General features: G+C 35.1%; 4 protein-coding genes across 5 annotated transcripts; all 4 read left to right on the top strand.

Annotated features, from left to right (window-relative positions):
• Positions 1-434: 434 nt before the first annotated feature.
• LOC130818909 (putative disease resistance protein RGA4) lies at positions 435-2873 on the top strand. The gene is made up of 2 exons (XM_057685171.1): positions 435-776; positions 937-2873. The coding sequence occupies exons 1-2, from the start codon at positions 488-490 to the stop codon at positions 2859-2861; spliced, it is 2214 nt and encodes a 737-aa protein (XP_057541154.1). The 5' UTR covers positions 435-487; the 3' UTR covers positions 2862-2873.
• A 6415-nt stretch (positions 2874-9288) lies between these two features.
• Positions 9289-10896, top strand: LOC130818910 (serine/threonine-protein phosphatase 7 long form homolog). Its single transcript, XM_057685172.1, has 4 exons — positions 9289-9666; positions 9738-9932; positions 10010-10443; positions 10523-10896. The coding sequence occupies exons 1-3, from the start codon at positions 9316-9318 to the stop codon at positions 10139-10141; spliced, it is 678 nt and encodes a 225-aa protein (XP_057541155.1). The 5' UTR covers positions 9289-9315; the 3' UTR covers positions 10142-10443; positions 10523-10896.
• A 6552-nt stretch (positions 10897-17448) lies between these two features.
• Positions 17449-19661, top strand: LOC130818907 (putative disease resistance protein RGA4). The gene is made up of 2 exons (XM_057685170.1): positions 17449-18126; positions 18892-19661. The coding sequence occupies exons 1-2, from the start codon at positions 17841-17843 to the stop codon at positions 19659-19661; spliced, it is 1056 nt and encodes a 351-aa protein (XP_057541153.1). The 5' UTR covers positions 17449-17840.
• A 231-nt stretch (positions 19662-19892) lies between these two features.
• LOC130818905 (putative disease resistance protein RGA4) lies at positions 19893-23157 on the top strand. 2 transcript variants are annotated; one of them, XM_057685165.1, is made up of 2 exons: positions 19893-22007; positions 22131-23157. In XM_057685165.1, the coding sequence occupies exon 1, from the start codon at positions 19908-19910 to the stop codon at positions 21993-21995; it is 2088 nt and encodes a 695-aa protein (XP_057541148.1). In that variant the 5' UTR covers positions 19893-19907; the 3' UTR covers positions 21996-22007; positions 22131-23157. The 2 variants fall into 2 exon arrangements, with proteins under 2 accessions (XP_057541148.1, XP_057541147.1); XM_057685164.1 differs by having other exon boundaries at positions 22125-23157.
• The last annotated feature ends 5 nt before the right edge of the window (positions 23158-23162 follow it).

Raw genomic sequence — 23162 nt, 5'->3', positions numbered from 1 at the left:
TTAAACAAATTTTTAAAGTGTTATTTAATAGTTTTTAATTAAATATATGAATACGATCTTTTAATCCAACTCATATACGCGTAGCATTTACCATGAGAAACGTTGGCATCATTATTTACAATTAAATCATGATTATATAATTCATATTTGATTTAATACTCCTACTTGTCCTACATCAAAGCCATATTGCATGCTACAAACCCACAAACATTACAGTTCATACCCATTAAGATTAACGAAAATGGCGGACTGGGTTTATTATTTTCAACATGCTCTTCAATGATTGAGATCCCGAATACTAATGTTTAAAAATTTTAAAAAAAATAAAAAAATAAAAAAAAAAGAGAAAAAACAGAGAAGTGGTAGGAGTATTGGTTGGTGGGTCCAACAAGTTAGAGGATATATATAATGATAATTCTTGAAAAGTTGGAATTGAGATTGTATCTTTAGATAATGAGGGATAAGAGAAGTAAAGGAAATAATTAATATGGATAGTGATATCAATTTGATTCTTATTTATGATGATTATTATAATTGTCGGGACTTTAAGGAAGACTTGTATGTTTATCAAAATTATTTTATGGGTCGTTTGGTTAAAATCTTGTCCTATATACGAGAGGTTCAATATCAACTAGAAAGAATGGGTAAGTTTGGAGCATTAGACAAGGATATCGAGAGCAGACTGAGATTGGGAGCAAGCCAATTACAGTTTCTTATCAACGAGCATCTTGTATTGGAGTGTCGTCAGCCTCACCGTCAACGTTGGCGTCAACTAGGTATGCAACCCGATTTAATTTGAATTATTTGTTTGAGTCGTAGCTACAAGTCTACAATAGCTTTTTCTCTATGTGTTTAAAATTTTTATTAGCATATGTTTTTTTTTTTATTTTAAGGTCGTCTTACAATCTCATTTTGTTTTGTTTTGTTTTTTACTAGGGAAAAATAATTTCAAAATTTATCCGGAGTACTTGAGAGTTCTAGCAACAGATGTTCAACAACAGTTATTTCAAATTTCAAACCTGAAGCCTGAGGCATGCTTTTTAATTGAAAAACAAGAATCGGTTGTGAGAAATGGTGGGAGAGAGCAGATCATTAATTTACTATTAATGGGTGAAGAATCGCAAAATTTTGCTCCTTCGTTGATTATTCCTATTCTTGGATTGGCGGGCACAGGTAAAACTTCTCTTACTTGGCTTGTGTATCATGATCCTATAGTACAAACTACTTTCGATCATCGACTTTGGGTTGATGTATCTGGAGTCCAATCTCCAGAAAGTTTATTAGAAAGAATTGACAAGGCTCTTCAAGCTGATACATTATTTAAAGAGGCTCTTCGAAAAAAATTCTATAGCGGGAAATACATGCTTGTGCTTGATGGTTTGTCAGAACATGATCCCAGAAAATGGTCTTATTTATTAGGATCTTTGTTGTCTATACCAATTGATAGTAAACCCGGTAGCAAAATACTGGTCACGTCAAGATGCACAAGTCTAGAACCGGACCTCTTCTCCCCACTGCCAATTGCTAAAAATGCACCTTATATGTTACCTCTGCCTACTGCTAAAGAGCGTCGAGCAATGTTTCTGAACATAGCGTTCTCAAAGATAGAAGAAAAGGATAGAGCTCCTAATCTTATTGACATTGCCCATAAAATTTTTAAGGAATGTGCCCATAATCTACTAACAATTCGAACCATAGCTTTCATCCTATCTTCTTATCCCAACTTAGAGAAGTGGCAGCATGTATATGATATTTTGCTCCTTAGTTCGGAAAATTTACATGCTTCTATTAAGTCAGTAATATACCTTATACAAGACAGCCTCCCTAAATATACGCGTTCACTCGTGTTGTTGCCTTCATTGTTTCCACTTAACTACATATTTTATGATCTAGCTGAACTACAACAACTTTGGGAAGTTCAGGGTTTTCTTGATTTGATGCCTCCGGCAAAAAGTTTCAAAAACTTTTTTCGTAGACTTCTCAAAGTAAAATACTTTATTGAAGAAGGTGAAAATGATAAAAGGGGTTTGATGCTCTACAAGGTACAAGTTTTGAAGCATGAGGTGGTGAAACATCTCGTAGGAGATCATTATCGTTTTATGTGTAATCCTACAGAGAAAGTCGATCATCAAAAAATTCTACATGTGAGCTTTATGGTGGACTCTTATTGGAAAGCTCCATCCTGGCTTTGTGATGCGAAACAGTTGAAGACTCTGCTTTTTCTTCCTTATCAATCTTGTGGGCTTATTGTTATTCCAGAACTCAATGAAATTTTGGAAACTCTAAAAGGTTTACAAGCTTTGGATTTAGCCATTGTGAATTGTAAAAGTTGTTTGACTTCTGTAGGGAAACTTAAGCATTTAAGATACCTTAGACTTGGTGTCTCGTTTGAACTTCTCCCAAACCACCTAACAGACTTTCCATTCTTGCGAACTCTAGACCTACGACGCTCTGGCATTCTACAGTTACCAAAGGACTTTTGTACATTGAGTAATAGTTTAAGGCACTTGTATGTTGGGGATAAATTGACTGATCTACCACCTAGGTTTGCCGATTTTTCAAAACTGGAAACCTTAGATGTATTCATTGTGGGAAAAAATAATGGGCTAGATACACTCGCCCATTTTACCAAGTTGGTAGGAACTCTGAAGATTCGTTATCAACAAAGTCGTGATCACCATAAACTTCCTGAAAATGATAAAATTCTAGCAAAGATGACGCTTGATAATTTGTCATTAGTATGGAAGTCTTTGAATGCGGACCCTGATGTAATTACTCACCAGGAGGAGGTTGTAGAGTTGGAATTCTTACAACCTCCTCCCACCGTAAAAAACTTAGAAGTTCAAGGCTGGACGGGATAAGTTTTCCGAATTGGGCTATGGAACAAAAATTCTCATACTTGCTCAGTAATCTTGTGTCCTTAAAAATAACAGATTGCAGTCGCTGTCGAAATTTGCCATCCTTTAGTACAATGTATAATCTTGTGTCCCTTCAGCTTCGGAGCCTCAATGCCTTGGACTGGATAGAGGATTCTGATAATTACAAGGAAGCTGCTTCTACAAAAACATTTTACCCATCCCTTAAGTTTCTGATGTTGGCTAATCTGCCCCAACTGAAGGGATGGTTTAAAAGTGATAAAAATGAATTTCCAGAACAAGTTTTCAATTATCTTTCTGAACTCAGAATAAATGGTTGCCCAAAGCTGATGTCCATGCCCTTGGTTCGAACTGTTGAGACTCTGGAAGCAGTCAATATACATGCAAACCTACTGAAACAACTACTGAATGATCAGGAAACATCTATTACTTCCACACTGAAGAAGCTCCATATCAATTCAGTTCATGAATTGGATTCTCTTTCAGTCACCTTATCTTCCTTGCATACATTGACGATGAGAAAATGCAAAGAGTTGATTAAAGTTTTTTTAAAGTCTTCAACACCTCTCAGACGCCTCGGTATTCATGATTGCAGCAGACTGAGAGATTTATCGCCCCCATTGCACAGACTCTCTGTCCTTGAAGAACTAGAAATCGAGTCATGTGAAGAGTTGGATGCTGCAGCCTTGATAAATGATGATGAGGGAATCAGCGAGATTTCAAGGACGGCATGTAAACATCTCCAGAGCCTTCACATATTGAAATTGACAAACACCATCAGAGGGGAACTACTAGTAAAGGCTCTCACTTGTTTTACAACACTTCAAAAGCTCTCTTTGCATTGGCAATATAAGTTGAGAAACCTTCCGGAGTCAATTGGGTACTTAAGCCAACTTCAATGGCTTTCCATCCGATATTTACCTGATTTGGTGAGCCTCCCTGAATCACTTGTTCAGCTTTCTGCATTACAGCATATGGAGATTCGATATTGTCCTAGATTAAATCAACTCCCAAAATCTTTTAATTTGTTTAAGTCTTTGCAACGACTTGAGATTGTGGAATGTATTAAACTAAAAGAAAGATGTCAGAAGCCAAACGGAGAAGATTGGCCTCTTATAAAGCACATCAGTAATTTTCATCTTAGATGATACCCTAAACTGGTTAGTTTTATTTTTCTTATCAAACTCTGCTTTATATCTCAGCAAAATGTTTAAAGAAAGTTTATGTAGAAGTTGAAGCCTACTTTTTTTTTAACAAAAAAATTTATTATTGGATAGGATCAGGGAATGGAAGTGCTAAATGAGAATAGAATCCTAATTACCCGTATTTATTCCAACTGAGACAAGAGACAAGGCCGGATTCTAAGGAAAGAAGCGATGAAATTCAATATTCTGGAGTAAGGAATTACCTGCTATAACACACATTGTCAAGGATACTGAAGTTATGGTCATATTTGATGTTCTTTGCATTAGTCATCAGTAATTACTCATTTCTGCTTCTGTTGTATCTTCATGTTCTTCTTGTTCTTGTTCTTGTTCTTGTTCATTTACATCTCTCTCTACTGTCCCCTTCTCACCATTACTATTGCTCTCCTCATTTCTTTCTTGACGCATCACCAAATCAAGCTACTCCCTACCACACAGTAATCAATTTGATCAATAATTTTGCATTGGACAGAATCTATAATTACAATTTTAGAAAGTAATCTCTTTGCATAACGACATTTTATTAGTTGCAAAGAGAGCTATATCAAGCGCATTAAAGATATCTTGAATTTGTTGTAGGGTCTATGTCTTGATTTATAAGCAACTTAACTAAAAAAAATCCAAAAACTTATCAATTTTTTTTTTATTTGGTTTGATATACGAAAACAATTAAACCGCATATGAAAAAATAGGGGCGTTTGGTAAATAGTTTGTTGAATGATTTTAACTTATTTAAGAAACATTAGTTGTGGCGAAAACTACACTCTATGCAATATCCACCCACTATACACCAAATTTACATTCAATTATACTATGGTTGACATTGATAAACATGTAACTTGTGACAAGATCGTGCATTTTATATTTTCCTAAACCTTTTCCTTTTGTTCTTAACCACATCCTATATGCTCCTTATTTTATAAAAAGTCAAATCTTTATTAGACAATACAAAAAGAACATTTCTATAAAATTTGATGTGTTTAAACAAACGAAGCAAAAAGTTTCCTTTCTAAGCTATTTCTGATTACTGAGTTTTTCCTTGAATTGGAAACCATCAAGTTCTTGGGTTGCATCAGTAGCTCCTTTCTCCAGGATATCCTTCTTTGCCAATGGCGATGCTGCAGCAACACGCTCCAGTCCATTAACTATTTGATAACGTGTGTTGGAAGATACAGCTAAGAAAACACCTGTTTCAGAAAGAGTACATCTGAATTAAGCAAGGAGGGATAACAAATTTCATATATTGATCCTTGGAAAAATACATAATACAATGATCTAATCTGAAATATTAAAGAGTACTCCAATTACGTAAATAAACTAGAGTTGCAACAACACCTACGAACAAAAAAAATTAGAAAATCACTTTATAAATCGTCAATACCACCAACCCACAACATCAGTGTCGTTCATGATATTTTAAGGCCTCAGGTAAAATGAAAGATATAAGCCTTTTCTAGAAAATTTGAAATACTTGAGTAAAAAAAAAATTAATTAAATAAATCAAGTTTTAAAAAAATCCCAAAAGTAAGCGTGAAAACCCCAAAGCTGTGCTTTGGAGCTGTTCGCAGTTACTAACTGCGAACAGACCTGTTCTACTAAAACAGGTCAGTTTCTGTTTTACGCATTTTACCGAAATCTCAAAACCCTATCTTCACCTTCGACTTTCTCCCTCTAAAACCATTGATTCATTCCATCAAATCTTGCATTCTTCTTTCAATTTGGCACTTCAAAATTAGTGTGGGATACTCTAGCTTGTTCAAAGGTAAATTTTTTTGTGTTTTTTTGGTGTATATTTTGGTTTTTAGGGTTTTAACCAAATTTGTTTATTTTTTCAAATGTAGGTTGCTAGTTGTTGAATCAAGACTAATCTTAATCATCCATAAGCATTGAAAGTAATTTTTAATTGTTTTTATAGCTTTATGTTGGATTTTGAAGTAATGTTGTTGTATTAGTTGAATATTATTAGAAATGTTGATGTTGATGTTGGTATTAGAAATATTATCTGTGAACTTATGAATTGATTTATTATTTGGATTTTATGTGTATTATATATGTATGAACTTAGCTACATTATGGATTTGAATAATTTTTTGACCAAAAAAGATTATAATCTAATGAATATAATGTACTTGTATGGGCATGAGTTGATGTTGATGTTGATTTTCTTTGTATTAATGTAGAAAATGGCATCATTTCGCGTGACTATAGTATGTTTTTGGAATGGTTGTATTAGAGAAAATAATGGCAAAGTTCATTATGTTGGGGGAAGACGTAAGTTGTTTGCTTGCAATTCGAACATGGATTTGAACCACTTTAGACGTTTTATATGTTTTAAGATTGGATTGGACCCTACTAGAAGTACCGTAAATATAAGCTTTAAAAATGCCTTGAGTGGAGAATTTATTGCCTTTCCTGTTGAGGATGATGAGGCTATAGATGCGATGTGGGAGCATTCAAAGTCCACCCAAATTCCCTCTTTGGAGTTATACGTAGAAGAAGTACCATTAGGGAATGTAGTTGCTTCTAATCCTACTCCTACCCCTATGCCTATATTAACTCAGGAAACTGTAAATCCCGTCGTTTCTTCCGCATCTTGTAGTTTTTCTCAACCCTCTACGAATCAAGTTCCAATTGATTCAATGGTTAACTTAGGAGAAATTGCTGAGATGGGACCTTGGGATGATGGAAATGAGAGTAATGAGCTCATTGACGATCCTTCTGAGGACGATGTGGATGTCGATGAGGATGCGCTAGCAAATGACATGACTCTAGGCAACATTCCTACAATGATTCCTCCTACACCTTATGCCCTCTGTCCACCTTTAGACGAGTACGCGGAGGACAACTCATGGAGGACTTGGGTTTGTGATACCACATACACCGAACAGGGAGAGTTTGAGAAGGGTATGATGTTTGATAGCAAGGAATCGTTGTTAGAAGCTATCAGAGTGTATCATATTGGGAGAAATGTCGAGTACAGAACGGAGACCTCGAACCAAACTGTCCTTTCCTTGAAGTGCAAGCGGGGTTGTTCGTGGAAACTTAGGGCTACATTTGACTCTTATTTATCTTCATGGCGTATTGTTACCTATAAGGGTAAGCACGGTTCTTGTGTATTGGGTAGTGACAGTGTTTCGGCTGGACACATTCATCTGACATCTTCTGTAATTAACAATGTTATTAGAAATTGTGTTGCTAAAGACCCATCCATTAAGGTATCTGTCGTATGGCAGATGGTTAAAGATCGTTTTGGTGTGGATGTGAATTATAAGAGAGTGTGGTGTGCAAAGCAACAAGCGTTGTTATCTATTTACTGGACCTGAGAAGGTTCTTACTCACTCCCTCCACGCTTTTTAGAAACTTTGCAACATTCCAACCCGGGGTTAGTAATTGAGTGGTATTTTTAAGGAGGACAATGACACGGGTGTATATGTGAGACCTAATATTAGGACCTTCCAACGTGTCTTTTGGGCCTGTAAACCTTGCATTGAAGGCTTCAATTATTGTAAACCTCTTATCGCCATTGACGGCACACACTTGTATGGTAAATATCGTCATACCTTATTGACTGCCATTGCCCAAGATGGTGATAAGGGAATCTTTCCATTAGCCTTTGCCTTGGTAGAGAAGGAGAATATAAGTGCATGGTCCTGGTTCATGGCTTGTATTCGTAAGCATGTCACACGGAGGATGGGTTTATGCGTTATTTCTGATAGACACGCTGGTATTTTTAGCAACCATGGAAGAGCCGGAGTGGCAACCCCCTAATGCTTATCATAGGTTTTGCTTACGCCATTTGCTTAGCAACTTCAATCGTGCTATGGGTAATGTTCAGTTGAAGAAGTTGTTTGGTAAAACAGCTGAGCAAAGTGTAACACCCGAATTTTCTGGTGTTACACAAAGACAACAAGTTAAGGTAATGAATGGTCTAAAGGCAATTGCGACTGCAAAACGAGAGGCAATTTTCTGGATTGATGACGTGGGTGATATGTCTAAGTGGTCGTTGTGTCATGATGGAGGTCATAGGAATGGCGTTACTAACACGAACTTAGCTGAAGTTTTCAACTTTGTGATGAAGGGTGTACGTTTCTTACCTTTGACAACACTTGTTGAATTCACCTTCTATCGGGTAAACGACTACTTTGTTCAAAGGCATGAACGTGCTAGCGCATGGTTACTTGGAGGACACATGTACACAGCCATGCCACTAGGATTATCAATAGAAATACTGAGAAGGCAAATTGGCATGATATAATCGCATTTGATTACAGAAGTGGTGTATTCGAAGTTAAGACTGGGAGGGGTACTAGAGGATCGTCCAAGGGGGGGAAGATTCAACGTGTTGACTTAAATCAAGTGAAGTGCACATGTAACAAACTTGAGATATACCACCTTCCTTGTTCACAAATACTTGCTGTTTGCATCAAACGACACCTTTCATATGAGAGGTTCGTGGATCCGTGCTATACTAGTCAAAGTTATGCAAGTACAAACGAACATTACTTCATGCCAATGATCGATAAGAGGTCATGGCCGCAATACACGGGCTTTGAACTTAGACATGATCCCAATCAAATTCGGGGTAAAGGGAGGCCTAAGTCTAGGAGAATTGCCAACGAAATGGATAGGGTAGACCAAAACGATCTAATTGTCGTCGTTGTGGGAGCGAAGGTCACAACACTAGAACCTGTAACTCAAGGTAATATGTTATATATATTATATTAGAATGATAATCTGTAACTCAAACACGAATACAGCAGTAGAGGAGATGGATCCAGCAGCTCCAGGACCCCTAGATCCTAGTGTCTTGACCATGCAGCATCAGCACAGGAGTACTCCTCTTTGGGATGCCCAAGTTAGGTTTACGATAGTTATGATTTACATTTTACTATTGCTAACATACAAGTAACTTACCTTTTCAATGTTCATAGGTGTCTGATTCGGAAACGCTGGGCACCAAGCATCCAGATTCCGTTCCATGGGTGATCGATGATAGGATCATCCCATACTTAGAGCTAACGAGGTTATACGACTTTCACCTCGTAGCATACGGCAGAGTTGACCGTGCCTTTATCACAGCACTGGTCGAGAGATGGCGTCAGGAGACGCATACATTTCATCTCCCTCTAGGTGAGGCTACCATCACATTGCTTGATGTAGCCTTACTAACGCGGCTTCCCATAGAGGGACGTGCCATTTGTACAGGCGGACGCCAGCTATCAAGCTGGCGTGACATGGTGCATCGCATATTGGGAGAGCGCCCTCCACCGGAAGTGATCAGAGGGAGCGGTTTGCGATGCACATGGTTGGTTCAGACCTTCTCGCAACTCCCCGGAGATGCTGATGAGGGCACCATTTCAAGGTACGCCAAGGCGTACCTCTTATACTTGATAGGAGCTGTGTTTTTTGCCGATAAAACAAACAACCAAATACAGCTCCTGTACTTAACCTTACTTGACGACACGTGGGAGCGTATCGGCGAGTATAGCTGGGGATCAGCAGCCCTTGGATACCTATATAGTAGACTATGTGGTGCTGCCCAAAAGAACGTCAAGGAGATTGCGGGGCCAATAGTAATATTACAGGTAATAAAATTAACATTTAACTCTAATCCGGTGTAGTTGAATTATATACTAATTACATTTCAAATGTTCAGCTGTGGGCGTGGGAGCATATTCTTATCGGCCAACCTTACAGAACCGTTGGTCGTGGTGATACTGCTCCTCCACCACAACCCGAACCAGATGTTGCATACGGTTCGAGTTGGAATTTCGCACGCCGGACGCGCAAGCACATCGGCACCGGTCTCGGATTCTACCGAGATCAATTAGACCTGCTACGACCCAACCAGGTAAACATTTCAGTACTCATTAATATTAGTACAATTTAATTAACATATCACTTACATTTTCATAACATGTATTTTAGTTTTTGTGGGACCCATACCCTGCGGAAGCCTACACAGCTGTACCCGAACACTCGGGGATTCATTCAGGGGCGTTGAGGGCTTCTGTGCCATATGCTTCGACATTGTCGAAGTACATCTACCAGAGCGCGTAATGCGCCAATATGGGTTGGTACAGGGCATTCCACCGCCTTGTGACACTAAACCCCAGCTGCACTTAATTTCGCGGAAAAATCAGGCTGGGGCAAACTGAATGGAGATAAACTGGCGTCACATCGCTCGTTGGGATCGAAGACTTGAGCTGCTTGCACTAGGTGCGCCAATCGATGTTCATGGCGCACCTACTACACCAGACTACATGCCGTGGTTCCTCTCCATCACGCGCCGATGGATGACACCACGTGCCATCTTCGCAGCAGCACATTACGCACCTGTTGCGCCTACGATGACCCAATTTGTAAGTCTTCATTTGCATTTATATGATTAAGTTGCCAATTAAATAATATAATTTTACATTAACTAAATATTGATTGCAGGCACAAGGTGCGGCAGACGTGATACGGTACAGCCACGAGGAGCCGGTGAGGGAGATTGCGCATGGCATGCTCGTCGGCTCGCAGTTCCAGCACTTCATACCGGAAGTCGCTGCAGAGTCCTCAACGACTACAGCCCATACGCACGTCTCATCTCCTGCTTATGACTACCATTTGGAGGAGATGGATCACTCATACCCCGACGATGCGGGGACCTCGCAGGCTGGGCCATCACAGCCATCACAGTACCAGTCCCCTCCACTACCAGAGTGACACCCGAACGCCTCTTACTATCGTAGGAGGCGAAGGAGACCAACTCAGTTGGATAGGGTAGATGAGGGTTCGTGAGCGTTAGCGTTTATCTTTTGTGTATTTGAATCGACTATATATATATATATATATATATATATATATATATATATATATGTATATATATATATATATATATATATATATATATATATATATATATATATATATATATATATATATATATATGTATATATATATATATATGTATGTATATATATATATATATGTATGTATATATATATATATATGTATGTATATATATATATATATGTATGTATATATATATATATATATATATATATATATATATATATATATATATATATATATATATATATATATATATATATATATATATATATATACATATATATATATATACATATATATATATATATATATATATATATATATATATATATATATATATATATATATATATATATATATGTATGTATTTTTTAATTGAGTTGTATATTTCAAACATGTGTATATATTTTATTGTATACGTATATATATATTTAATTACTTTATCATAGCCTCCAAGCTTTGACTTATGAATGATCGGAGTATTGGCGATGAATCATGCCGCCTTAAAGATACATCGACTTGTAATTATCTATTCTAATATCTATAGTGCAAATACAACAAACAACAACTCAAAAATAAAGGAAAAAATAATATTAACTAGCTGTTCGCAGTTACTAACTGCGAACAGCTCCACACCATAGGTCTGGGATTTTCACGCTTAGTTTTGGAAATAGTTTGATTCTTAGTTTATTTAATTAATTTTTTTTTTAAGCCTACGGATTTCAAAAATTCCCTTTTCTATAGGTTAATTCTAGTCTTTGATGGATGCTTGGCAAAATAATAGAAATTGATCCTTATATCTTCTAATTATCATTATATATGTAGGTGTGTTATAAGTTTCTTAATTGTTAAAAGAACAAATCATAAACAGGTCCTCTCTTAAGAGACCGTCTTTGGTAAAGACGACTCTCAAAAGCTCAGCCCAAATCTAATTTATGATAAATTAAAAAAAAATTGTGAAATCAAAAAACAAAAGCGCGCATGTGAGTGGAATGCGAAAAATCACATAATATAATTAGGGTTAATAACATTTATTTGGGGTTATAACATAATATATTTAGTGTTATAACAACATATATTTGGGGTTATAACATAATTTATTTGGTGTTATAACATAATATATTTGGAGTTATAACAATATAATATTTGAGGTTATAACATAATATATATGAGGTTATAACAACATATATTTGTGGTTATAACATAATTTATTTGAGGGTTATAGCATAGTATATTTAGAGTTGTAACAATATATATTTGAGTTTATAACATAAGATATATGGGTTATAAGAACATATATTTGGGGTTATAACATAATATAATTCGTGTTATAAAAATATTATACCCTAAAGAACAAACCATTATATACCCAACTACATAATTTTAAGACACCCAAAAACAAAATACTATAACTCCAAACACAAACCATTACATACCCAAATATATAATGTTGTAATTCCAAACGTAAATCATTATATACCCAAATATAATGTTGTAATTCCAAACGTAAATCATTATATACCCAACTATATCATGTTATAACCCCAAAGACAGATCATTATATACCCAAAAATATAATACTATAACCCCAAACACCTAATATTATAACCCAAACACAAATCATTATATACCAAACTATGTAATGTTATAATCCCAAACACAGTTCATTATATACCCAACTATATGCGCGTGTTTAGAAAGTTTAATTAATTTTTCTTTTTTTTAAAATTAAAAATTAAGTCGGTCCAAACTTGAGACGTCTCTTGAGACTGTCTCAAGTAAGAATTTGTGAATCATGAATTACATATCGAGTATCTATCCTTTTTCGAGACTTGGGCTCTATATAAATGCACACCTTGCTTAATGTCTGAAATGGCCTTGCATAGCATGCCTAACGCACAAATGGATCACCTCTTCCGTTCCATCTAATTCATCTTCTAGGTCGAAGCAAATACGGTATATTTAAACTCAATCTCAAATACCAAGAAGATTCCAAATATCCATTACCTCATAGCCACATAGATGCAAGACCGTAATTGAAAAATGGTCCTGACTTTGAATTTGATGTTTTAACTCAGAATAAGACTTGAGAATTAGTCCCCAATCCTTCTAATGTCAGAGTTTTTTTGTTTTCTATGGACTTTTAGACATAAAAAGCATTCTGATGGTACTATTAAACATAGTGTAGGTCGAAATGTGAGCATTGACTATGGTGAGACATATAGTCCTTCTGCGAAACCATCCACAATTTGTTTGTTCTTAGTCTGGCATTATTTAAGAAGTGACTTATTTATCAACTTAGCATCAAAATTACGTTCTTGTATGGTACTTTGTTTAAAATTTCTAACACAAATTCTTGTGAGAGACGGTCTCTTTGAAACACCATCTCTAATTGGGTCGGCCCATTATATATTTTTTAAAATATTGTAAGTAGCATTAAGAATGATGTAAGTAGACATTTGAATATTGAAAGTAGGCATTAAGGATACGATAAATTAGCATTAAGGATAATGTAAGTAGGCATTAAGAATATGATAAGTAGGTATTAATTTTTAATGGGTTGGCTTTGAGATATGTCTCTCAAAGAGACGGTCTCTCAAGAGAATAGTTGAATTTCTAATAAGACTTGTGTACTTAGTTATTTCCATGGTATTTGCATAAGATATCAGGCTATAGGGTTGTATTCATCCCAGGGAAAATATACCATGGGATGATCTCATTTGTACATCAATGTCTTCATCTGGATCCTTTCCTACTCCAATGAATACCAAATCTAAACTCAGTGCATCCTCATTATATCCCTTCAAGGATTCTACTCTCTGCCCCAGTCTTGCCTGTGCCTTATAATATTTCACTTTTACTAGATCAGGCATTTCATATGTTGCTTCATAAGTAACCCTTTTATGTATAACCCTATGACTTCTCAAATACATGTTATCGTCACATACTAAGATATATTCATGGAAAACTTAATTATGGTCATAATTTGTATCCTTTATCCACCGTTATTCTTCTCTTCTATATCAATGTTGATTGGGCAGGATACCCTGATGCTCTTTGTTCAATCTATAGTTATTGCGTATTTTTGAGTGATATAACCTCCTCTTTTGGTCGTCAAAGTGGTAAGCTACTTTGTCTTGATCTAGTGGTGTGGCCGAATACAAAGGCGTTGTACATGTTTTCAATATCATGGGGCTGGAGTTTCATAATCTACTTTTAGAATTTCATTGTCCAATTCTCAAAGTCACTTTAGTATACGCCACTGCAACATTATTAGTGTTATCTACATGTATGACAATGTAGTACAAAATCAGCTAACCACACACATAGAATTGAATATTCATACATTTTGTTTCCGAAAAAGTAGCAAGTGACGAAGTTCACGCTCTCAATGTCCCTTTCTGATATAAGATTGTGAACATCTTTACCAAGAAATTTCCACTTTCTTATTTCAAGACTTCACACCTAGCTTTAGTGTTTGTGAATCACCCATTTCAACTGTGACGGAGTAATAAAATATAAGAATATTCACAAAATTTTATTTAATCTAAATAAATTATGTAATTCTTTAGATTGGATATTATTACTCAGTAATTATCAAGCTACTTAAGAAAGTATTGCGCCTAGAGTTGAAATTCATGTTTTTGCATTTGTACTATTATATGTTTTTCTTTTTTTTTTTATAGTTTGAATTTAAGTTGTATTCAAATTACGTCTTGAAAAGAAAGGGCCTTATATCTAATAATGGTGAGAAAAAATGTAAAAGAAAATTGAAAATTAGAGTACGAACAAGAATACGCACAAATTGATTAAAGCTTTGATTAACAAAGCGCACATAAAGAAAAATGGTCTCTTGGACACTTACCTCTCAAATGGAATTATATTTAATGAACTAATTTAATAATACATTAATGAAATAAAGCTCACAATGCTTGATCCAATATTATCAAGCTTAAATCTTCCACCTTCAATGGAGGTCACTCATCTAATACAAGAGGAACTCTTTAGGCTCTCAACCCCTCTTTTCCTTGTATTAGCCTGATTAACATATGTTTAAACCTGATTTAAGGACCTTATATAATCCCTAAAACATTATAATAAACTCTAGTCCAAAGCTCAAACGTGTCCAATAAGTTGAAAACAAAACATAAATAGAGAAATGGGCCAGTGACTTGACCTGCTCGAATGAGCTGGTGCAGTCGAGCACCTATTCCCTTGTTTTGTTGCTGCTATCTCAAACATGTGGTGTTGATGCCTCGTTCAAGACACTTCTTGCACCCTTCTTTCTCTTCGTTACTCCATCAACATGACACGCATAAGACCCTCCTTCATTGCTTCCTCAAAGCCCCCACTTTAATTCACTCAACCCCTTTGCATCCCCATCATTGCTCACAATGATGTATGTCTTGGCTTGAGCTATTTGGTGATAAACGTCTTCTCCAATAATAGGTAATTTGACACTTGCACTAACACTATCTCTTACATGTAACTTTGACCACGCCCGGTGCACAAGCTGTGCATCTCGTGCTAGAGAACAGGGCCTCACATTAATGAGGGCCCAAAATTATTCCAACAGCCGTTACGTTGAGGTGTTCATTCTGGTTATCAGGTCGGTTTCGGACATATATCATTCGGTTCGGCTATATTTCGGATACGTGTTTTAGTGGGTCACACTCGGATCGGGTCGGTTAGTCACAATTTGGTTGAAAATCAGTTATTCGAGCTATTGAGTTTGCATCAGTTCGATATCAGTTGAAGTTTGAGTCGAGTGTCAATCGGTTTCAGGTTGTCATCGATTAATAATTGGTTCGCTTTTACCGGGTACAGATTGGGTTCGGATACTTTTTCAAGTAGAATTCAGCTACGAGTTACTAATTACTATCGATCGAGTCAATATCAGATTAAGTTGCTAGTCGTTTTGAAATTGATGATCAATTTCTCTTAATTTAATGGAAAATAGTTACATTGCAAAGCAATTAATGACTATTACTTTGTTACTTTTACTTGTTTGAATGTAAATTAAAATTCACGTTCTATCATTTTTCATCTACTATGATTAAAAATAGTTTAATAAAAATTGACCACTGATTACTAATTCTAAATATATGACACTACGTATTCATAAAATTTAATTTATGAAAATATCAATCACCATACTCTATGTTAAAAATTAGTTTAGGTTTACAACAATTCAACTAAACATTGGTTCGAAAAGTTGATTTTAGCTAGATCGAGTTCGATTTCGTGCATGATTTGAGTTGGATATAACTCAGTACACTCACTATTAGGTTCGGGTAATCTCGTTCAACAGTTATATGTCAGTTATAAAAATCGGTCGCAGTTTAGGTTCAGTTTTCTCATTTTCGGTTGTCAATCGGTTTGGGTATTGTCGGTTCGATAAACCTAAAAAAGAACACATTTTCGGATTAGATACTTTCGGTTTTAATTTGAATTTTTGGATTGGGCTACATTTGAACAACTCTACCCATACACTTTGCAAAAGGAAGTACAAAATTAGGCTAACAGTCCAATTAATGCACTGAGAATTAAAGTTGAAGATACAATATATAGAAGTAAACATTTGCAGGTGTGAGAATCTAGCATTAGTTTGTGAAGATCCTAATTCCTAAAAAACAATACAAGATAGAAAGGAGAAAAGTTAGACAAAATGTTGGAGATGATGTTGATGCCTGCACTCATCCCATCCAAAGCATCTGATAATCGGGAAACGAACAATAAACAGGCATCTTCCTATGATGCTACCCACTACATAAAATGTATAGAGACACCTACTCATTTATGATGTTGTATCTTCATGTTAAATTAGTATTAAATATTTATATAATACTCTAATAAGTTATAAGCCCCTTTCAAAAGTACGAAAAAAAAAGGCTTAAATTTGACAAATTAAATACTTTTTTAGACCCATTAAGGACCTTAGACCCATCAGATCCGGCGGGTTTGTATCTGGGTCTAAAAATTTTAGACCCTTACGTTTCGGATCCGGGTCTGAATCCATTAAAAATAAACTGGTCCAAAATATGTTATTGAGCGTTTTACAACTGTAAACTTTTTTAATTTGTTCCGTCCAAAACCTTTAACTTTTTTTCTTTTTCTTTTATTTTCAATTTAAAACATAAAAAATAAAAGAAGAAGTAAAAAAGGTAACGGTTTTTGACGATTTTGAACGAAAAAGATCAAAAAATATTATAATTTTAAGACGCTTAATAACACGAGGATACCATTGATAATCAAAAAAAAAATTTAAGAGTACCATTAATAAAGTGCAAAAATTTAGGGGTACCATTCATAAATACCCATTGAATTATCATTAAATTTAAAGGCATTAAATTTGACTTATTCATAATCATTCTTTAACATGCACTCCAAGTCTCGAAGTAATTATGATTTCTTCTGAATTTATTAAAGTTTTTAAACAAATTTTTAAAGTGTTATTTAATAGTTTTTAATTAAATATATGAATATGATCTTTTAATCCAACTCATATACGCGTAGCATTTACCATGAGAAACGTTGGCATCATTATTTACAATTAAATCATGATACCTATGATTATATAATTCATATTTGATTTAATACTCCTACTAGTCCTACATCAAAGCCATATTGCATGCTACAAACCCACAAACATTACAGTTCATACCCATAAAGATCAATGAAAATGGCGGACTGGGTTTATTTTTTTCAACATGCTCTTCACTGATTGAGATCCCAAATACTAATGTTTTAAAATTTTAAAAAAAAATAAAAAAAAAAAAAAAGAAAAAACAGGGAAGTTGTAGGAGTATTGGTTGGTGGGTCCAACATGATAATTATAAATACTCTCTCTTGAAAAGTTGGAATTGAGATTGTATGTTTAGATAGATGAGGGATAAGAGAAGTAAAGGAAATAATTAATATGGATACTGATATCAATTTGATTCTTATTTATGATGATTATTTTTATTGTCAGGACTTTGAGGCAAACTTTTATGTTTATCATGGTAATTTTCTGGGATTGTTTGAATTCTTGTCCTATATACAAGAGCTTCGATATCAACTAGAAAGAATGGGTAAGTTTGGAGCATTAGACAAGGATATCGAGAGCAGACTGAGATTGGGAGCAAGCCAATTACAGTTTCTTATCAACGAGCATCTTGTATTGGAGCGTCGTCAGCCTCACCGTCCACGTTGGCGTCCACTAGGTATGCAAACCGATTTAATTTGAATTATTTGTTTGAGTCGTAGCTACAAGTCTATAATAGCTTTATTTTTCTATTTTAACGTCATCTTACCAATAAATGGTCTCTCAGAAGTTATAAGAGTAAATATTATAGTATTCTTAAATATGTTTATAAAATGTGTAGGAGATTCTAGTATAATAGAAACAACGGATATGAAAACTCGTGCAATGTACGGATACAATAAAATGAGTCAATTTGTTACAAAATAACTTTTTTTTGTTAAGTTCTATTTTTATCACCTTTAAAATTAAACTAGTTTTTCTAAAATAAAATTATTTTTATTGTGTAAAATAATCTCTTAAATAAAATAAAGAAATTTTTATTGATTCAAACATGTTCTTTTTACTCGTGTAATGTTATTTTAATATTCTAATTTGGATTTACTAATTTTTATGATTAGAGGTTTCTAAACTTAATTTTTAAAACATAAAGTTTATTTCTTTTGATGATAATTTCAATTATTTTAGAATTTTTAAAGAGAAAATTTATTCTACATTAATAAATTTTTATATAAGTATTAAATTTCATGATTAGAAAGATCTATATCAATATATTGTTATATAAATAATGAATTTCTTATGTATATTGCAAGAAAAAATTAGGGGCCTATTATATATGTTTTCCCGGGGCCTATAAATATCAGGACCGACCCTACGAGGAAAGAGAGCTGCTTACTTAGTGATGTGATGCTCCAATCTCATTTTCTTTTGTTTTGTTTTTTACTAGTGAAAAATAATTTCAATATTTATCCGGAGTACTTGAGAGTTCTGGCTAAAGATATTCAACAACAGTTATTTCAAATTTCAAACCTGAAGCCTGAGGCATGCTTTTCAATTGAAAAACAAGAATCGGTTGTGAGAAATGGTCGGAGAGAGCAGATCATTAATTTACTATTAATGGGTGAAGAATCGCATAATTTTGCTCCTTCGTTGATTATTCCTATTCTTGGATTGGCGGGCACAGGTAAAACTTCTCTTACTCGGCTTGTCTATCATGATCCTATAGTAGAAACTACTTTCGATCATCGACTTTGGGTTGATGTATCTGGACTCCAATCTCCAGAAAGTTTATTCGAAAGAATTGACGAGGCTCTTCAAGCTGATATATTATTTGACAACTGCAAGAGTTATTTTGATTCGAGAAAAAAATTCTTTGGCGGGAAATACATGCTTGTGCTTGATGGTTTGTCAGAACATGATCCTAGAAAATGGTCTTATTTATTAGGATCGTTGTTGTCTATAGCAATTGATTGTAAACCCGGTAGCAAAATACTGGTCACGTCTAGATGCACAAGTCTAGAACCGGACCTCTTCTCCCCACTGCCAATTGCTAAAAATGCACCTTATATGTTACCTTTGCCTACTGCTAAAGAGCGTCTAGCAATGTTTCTGAACAAAGCGTTCTCAAAGATAGAAGAAAAGGATAGAGCTCCTAATCTTATTGACATTGCCCATAAAATTTTTAAGGAATGTGCCCATGATCAACTAACAATTTGAACCATAGCTTTGATCCTATCTTCTTACCCCACCTTAGAGAAGTGGCAGCATGTATATGATATTTTGCTCCTTAGTTCGGAAAATTTATATGCTTCTATTAAGTCCGTAATATACCTTATACAAGACAGCCTCCCTGAATATACCCGTTCACTCGTGTTGTTGCCTTCATTGTTTCCACTTGACTACATATTTTATGATCTATCTGAACTACAACAACTTTGGGAAGTTCAGGGGTGTCTTGATTTGATGCCTCCGGCAAAAAGTTTCAAAAACTTTTTTCGTAGACTTCTCAAAGTAGAATACTTTATTGAAGAAGGTGAAAGTGATAAAAGGGGTTTGATGCTCTACAAGGTACAAGTTTTGAAGCATGAGGTGGTGAAACATCTCGTAGGAGATCATTATCGTTTTATTTGTAATCCTACAGAGAAAGTCGATCATCAAAAAATTCAACATGTGAGCTTTATGGTGGACTCTTATTGGAAAGCTCCATCCTGGCTTCGTGATGCGAAACAGTTGAAGACTCTGCTTTTTCTTCCTTATCAATCTTGTGGGCTTATTGTTATTCCAGAACTCAATGAAATTTTGGAAACTCTAAAGGTTTTACAAGCTTTGGATTTAGCCATTGTGAATTGTAAAAGTTGTTTGACTTCTGTAGGGAAACTTAAGCATTTAAGATACCTTAGACTTGGTGTCTCGTATGAACTTCTCCCAAACCACCTAACAGACTTTCCATTCTTGCAAACTCTAGACCTACGACGCTCTGGCATTCTACAGTTACCAAAGGACTTTTGTACATTGAGTAATAGTTTAAGGCACTTGTATGTTGGGGATAAATTGACTGATCTACCACCTAGGTTTGCCGATTTTTCAAAACTGGAAACCTTAGATGTATTCATTTTGGGAAAAAATAATGGGCTAGATACACTCGCCCATTTTACCAAGTTGGTAGGAACTCTGAAGATTCGTTATCAACAAAGTCGTGATCACCATAAACTTCCTGAACATGATAAAATTCTAGCAAAGATGACGCTTGATAATTTGTCATTAGTATGGAAGTCTTTGAATGCGGACCCTGATGTAATTACTCACCAGAAGGAGGTTGTAGAGTTGGAATTCTTACAACCTCCTCCCACCGTAAAAAACTTAGAAGTTCAAGGCTGGACGGGAATAAGTTTTCCGAATTGGGCTATGGAACAAAAATTCTCATACTTGCTCAGTAATCTTGTGTCCTTAAAAATAACAGATTGCAGTCGCTGTCGAAATTTGCCATCCTTTAGTACAATGTATAATCTTGTGTCCCTTCAGCTTCGGAGCCTCAATGCCTTGGACTTGATAGAGGATTCTGATAATTACAAGGAAGCTGCTTCTACAAAAACATTTTACCCATCCCTTAAGTTTCTGATGTTGGCTAATCTGCCCCAACTGAAGGGATGGTTTAAAAGTGATAAAAATGAATTTCCAGAACAAGTTTTCAATTATCTTTCTGAACTCAGAATAAATGGTTGCCCAAAGCTGATGTCCATGCCCTTGGTTCGAACTGTTGAGACTCTGGAAGCAGTCAATATACATGCAAACCTACTGAAACAACTACTGAATGATCAAGAAACATCTATTACTTCCACACTGAAGAAGCTCCATATCAATTCAGTTCATGAATTGGATTCTCTTTCAGTCACCTTATCTTCCTTGCATACATTGACGATGAGAAAATGCAAAGAGTTGATCAAAGTTGTTTTAAAGTCTTCAACACCTCTCAGACGCCTCGGAATTCATGATTGCAGCAGACTGAGAGATTTATCGCCCCCATTGCACAGACTCTCTGTCCTTGAAGAACTAGAAATCGAGTCATGTGAAGAGTTGGATTCTGCAGCCTTGATAAATGATGATGAGGGAATCAGCGAGATTTCAAGGACGGCATGTAAACATCTCCAGAGCCTTCACATATTGAAATTGACAAACATCATCAGAGGGGAACTACTAGTAAAGGCTCTCACTTGTTTTACAACACTTCAAAAGCTCTCTTTGCATTGGCAATATAAGTTGAGAAACCTTCCGGAGTCAATTGGGTACCTAAGCCAACTTCAATGGCTTTCCATCCGATATTTACCTGATTTGGTGAGCCTTCCTGAATCACTTGTTCAGCTTTCTGCATTACAGCATATGGAGATTCGATATTGTCCTAGATTAAATCAACTCCCAAAATCTTTTAATTTGCTTAAGTCTTTGCAACGACTTGAGATTGTGGAATGTATTAAACTAAAAGAAAGATGTCAGAAGCCAAACGGAGAAGATTGGCCTCTTATAAAGCACATCAGTAATTTTCATCTTAGATGATACCCTAAACTGGTTAGTTTTATTTTTCTTATCAAACTCTGCTTTATATCTCAGCAAAATGTTTAAAGAAAGTTTATGTAGAAGTTGAAGCCTACTTTTTTTTTAACAAAAAAATTTATTATTGGATAGGATCAGGGAATGGAAGGACTAAATGAGAATAGAATCCTAATTACCCGTATTTATTCCAACTGAGACAAGAGACAAGGCCGGATTCTAAGGAAAGAAGCGATGAAATTCAATATTCTGGAGTACGGAATTACCTGCTATAACACACATTGTCAAGGATACTGAAGTTATGGTCATATTTGATGTTCTTTGCATTAGTCATCAGTAATTACTCATTTCTGCTTCTGTTGTATCTTCATGTTCTTCTTGTTCTTGTTCTTGTTCATTTACATCTCTCTCTACTGTCCCCTTCTCACCATTACTATTGCTCTCCTCATTTCTTTCTTGACGCATCACCAAATCAAGCTACTCCCTACCACACAGTAATCAATTTGATCAATAATTTTGCATTGGACAGAATCTATAATTACAATTTTAGAAAGTAATCTCTTTGCATAACGACATTTTATTAGTTGCAAAGAGAGCTATATCAAGCGCATTAAAGATATCTTGAATTTGTTGTAGGGTCTATGTCTTGATTTATAAGCAACTTAACTAAAAAAAAATCCAAAAACTTATCAATTTTTTTTATTTGGTTTGATATACGAAAATAATTAAACCGCATATGAAAAAATAGGGGCGTTTGGTAAATAGTTTGTTGAATGATTTTAACTTATTTAAGAAACATTAGTTGTGGCGAAAACTACACTCTATGCAATATCCACCCACTATACACCAAATTTACATTCAATTATACTATGGTTGACATTGATAAACATGTAACTTGTGACAAGATCGTGCATTTTATATTTTCCTAAACCTTTTCCTTTTGTTCTTAACCACATCCTATATGCTCCTTATTTTATAAAAAGTCAAATCTTTATTAGACAATACAAAAAGAACATTTCTATAAAATTTGATGTGTTTAAACAAACGAAGCAAAAAGTTTTCTTTCTAAGCTATTTCTGATTACTGAGTTTTTCCTTGAATTGGAAACCATCAAGTTCTTGGGTTGCATCAGTAGCTCCTTTCTCTAGGATATCCTTGTACTACAGTGAATTT

Source organism: Amaranthus tricolor, chromosome 7 (assembly GCF_026212465.1).
Source record: "Amaranthus tricolor cultivar Red isolate AtriRed21 chromosome 7, ASM2621246v1, whole genome shotgun sequence".
NCBI lineage: Eukaryota > Viridiplantae > Streptophyta > Magnoliopsida > Caryophyllales > Amaranthaceae > Amaranthus > Amaranthus tricolor.
The sequence above is the reverse complement of the archived record's forward strand: the minus strand, read 5'-3'. Positions and strand labels throughout refer to the sequence as shown.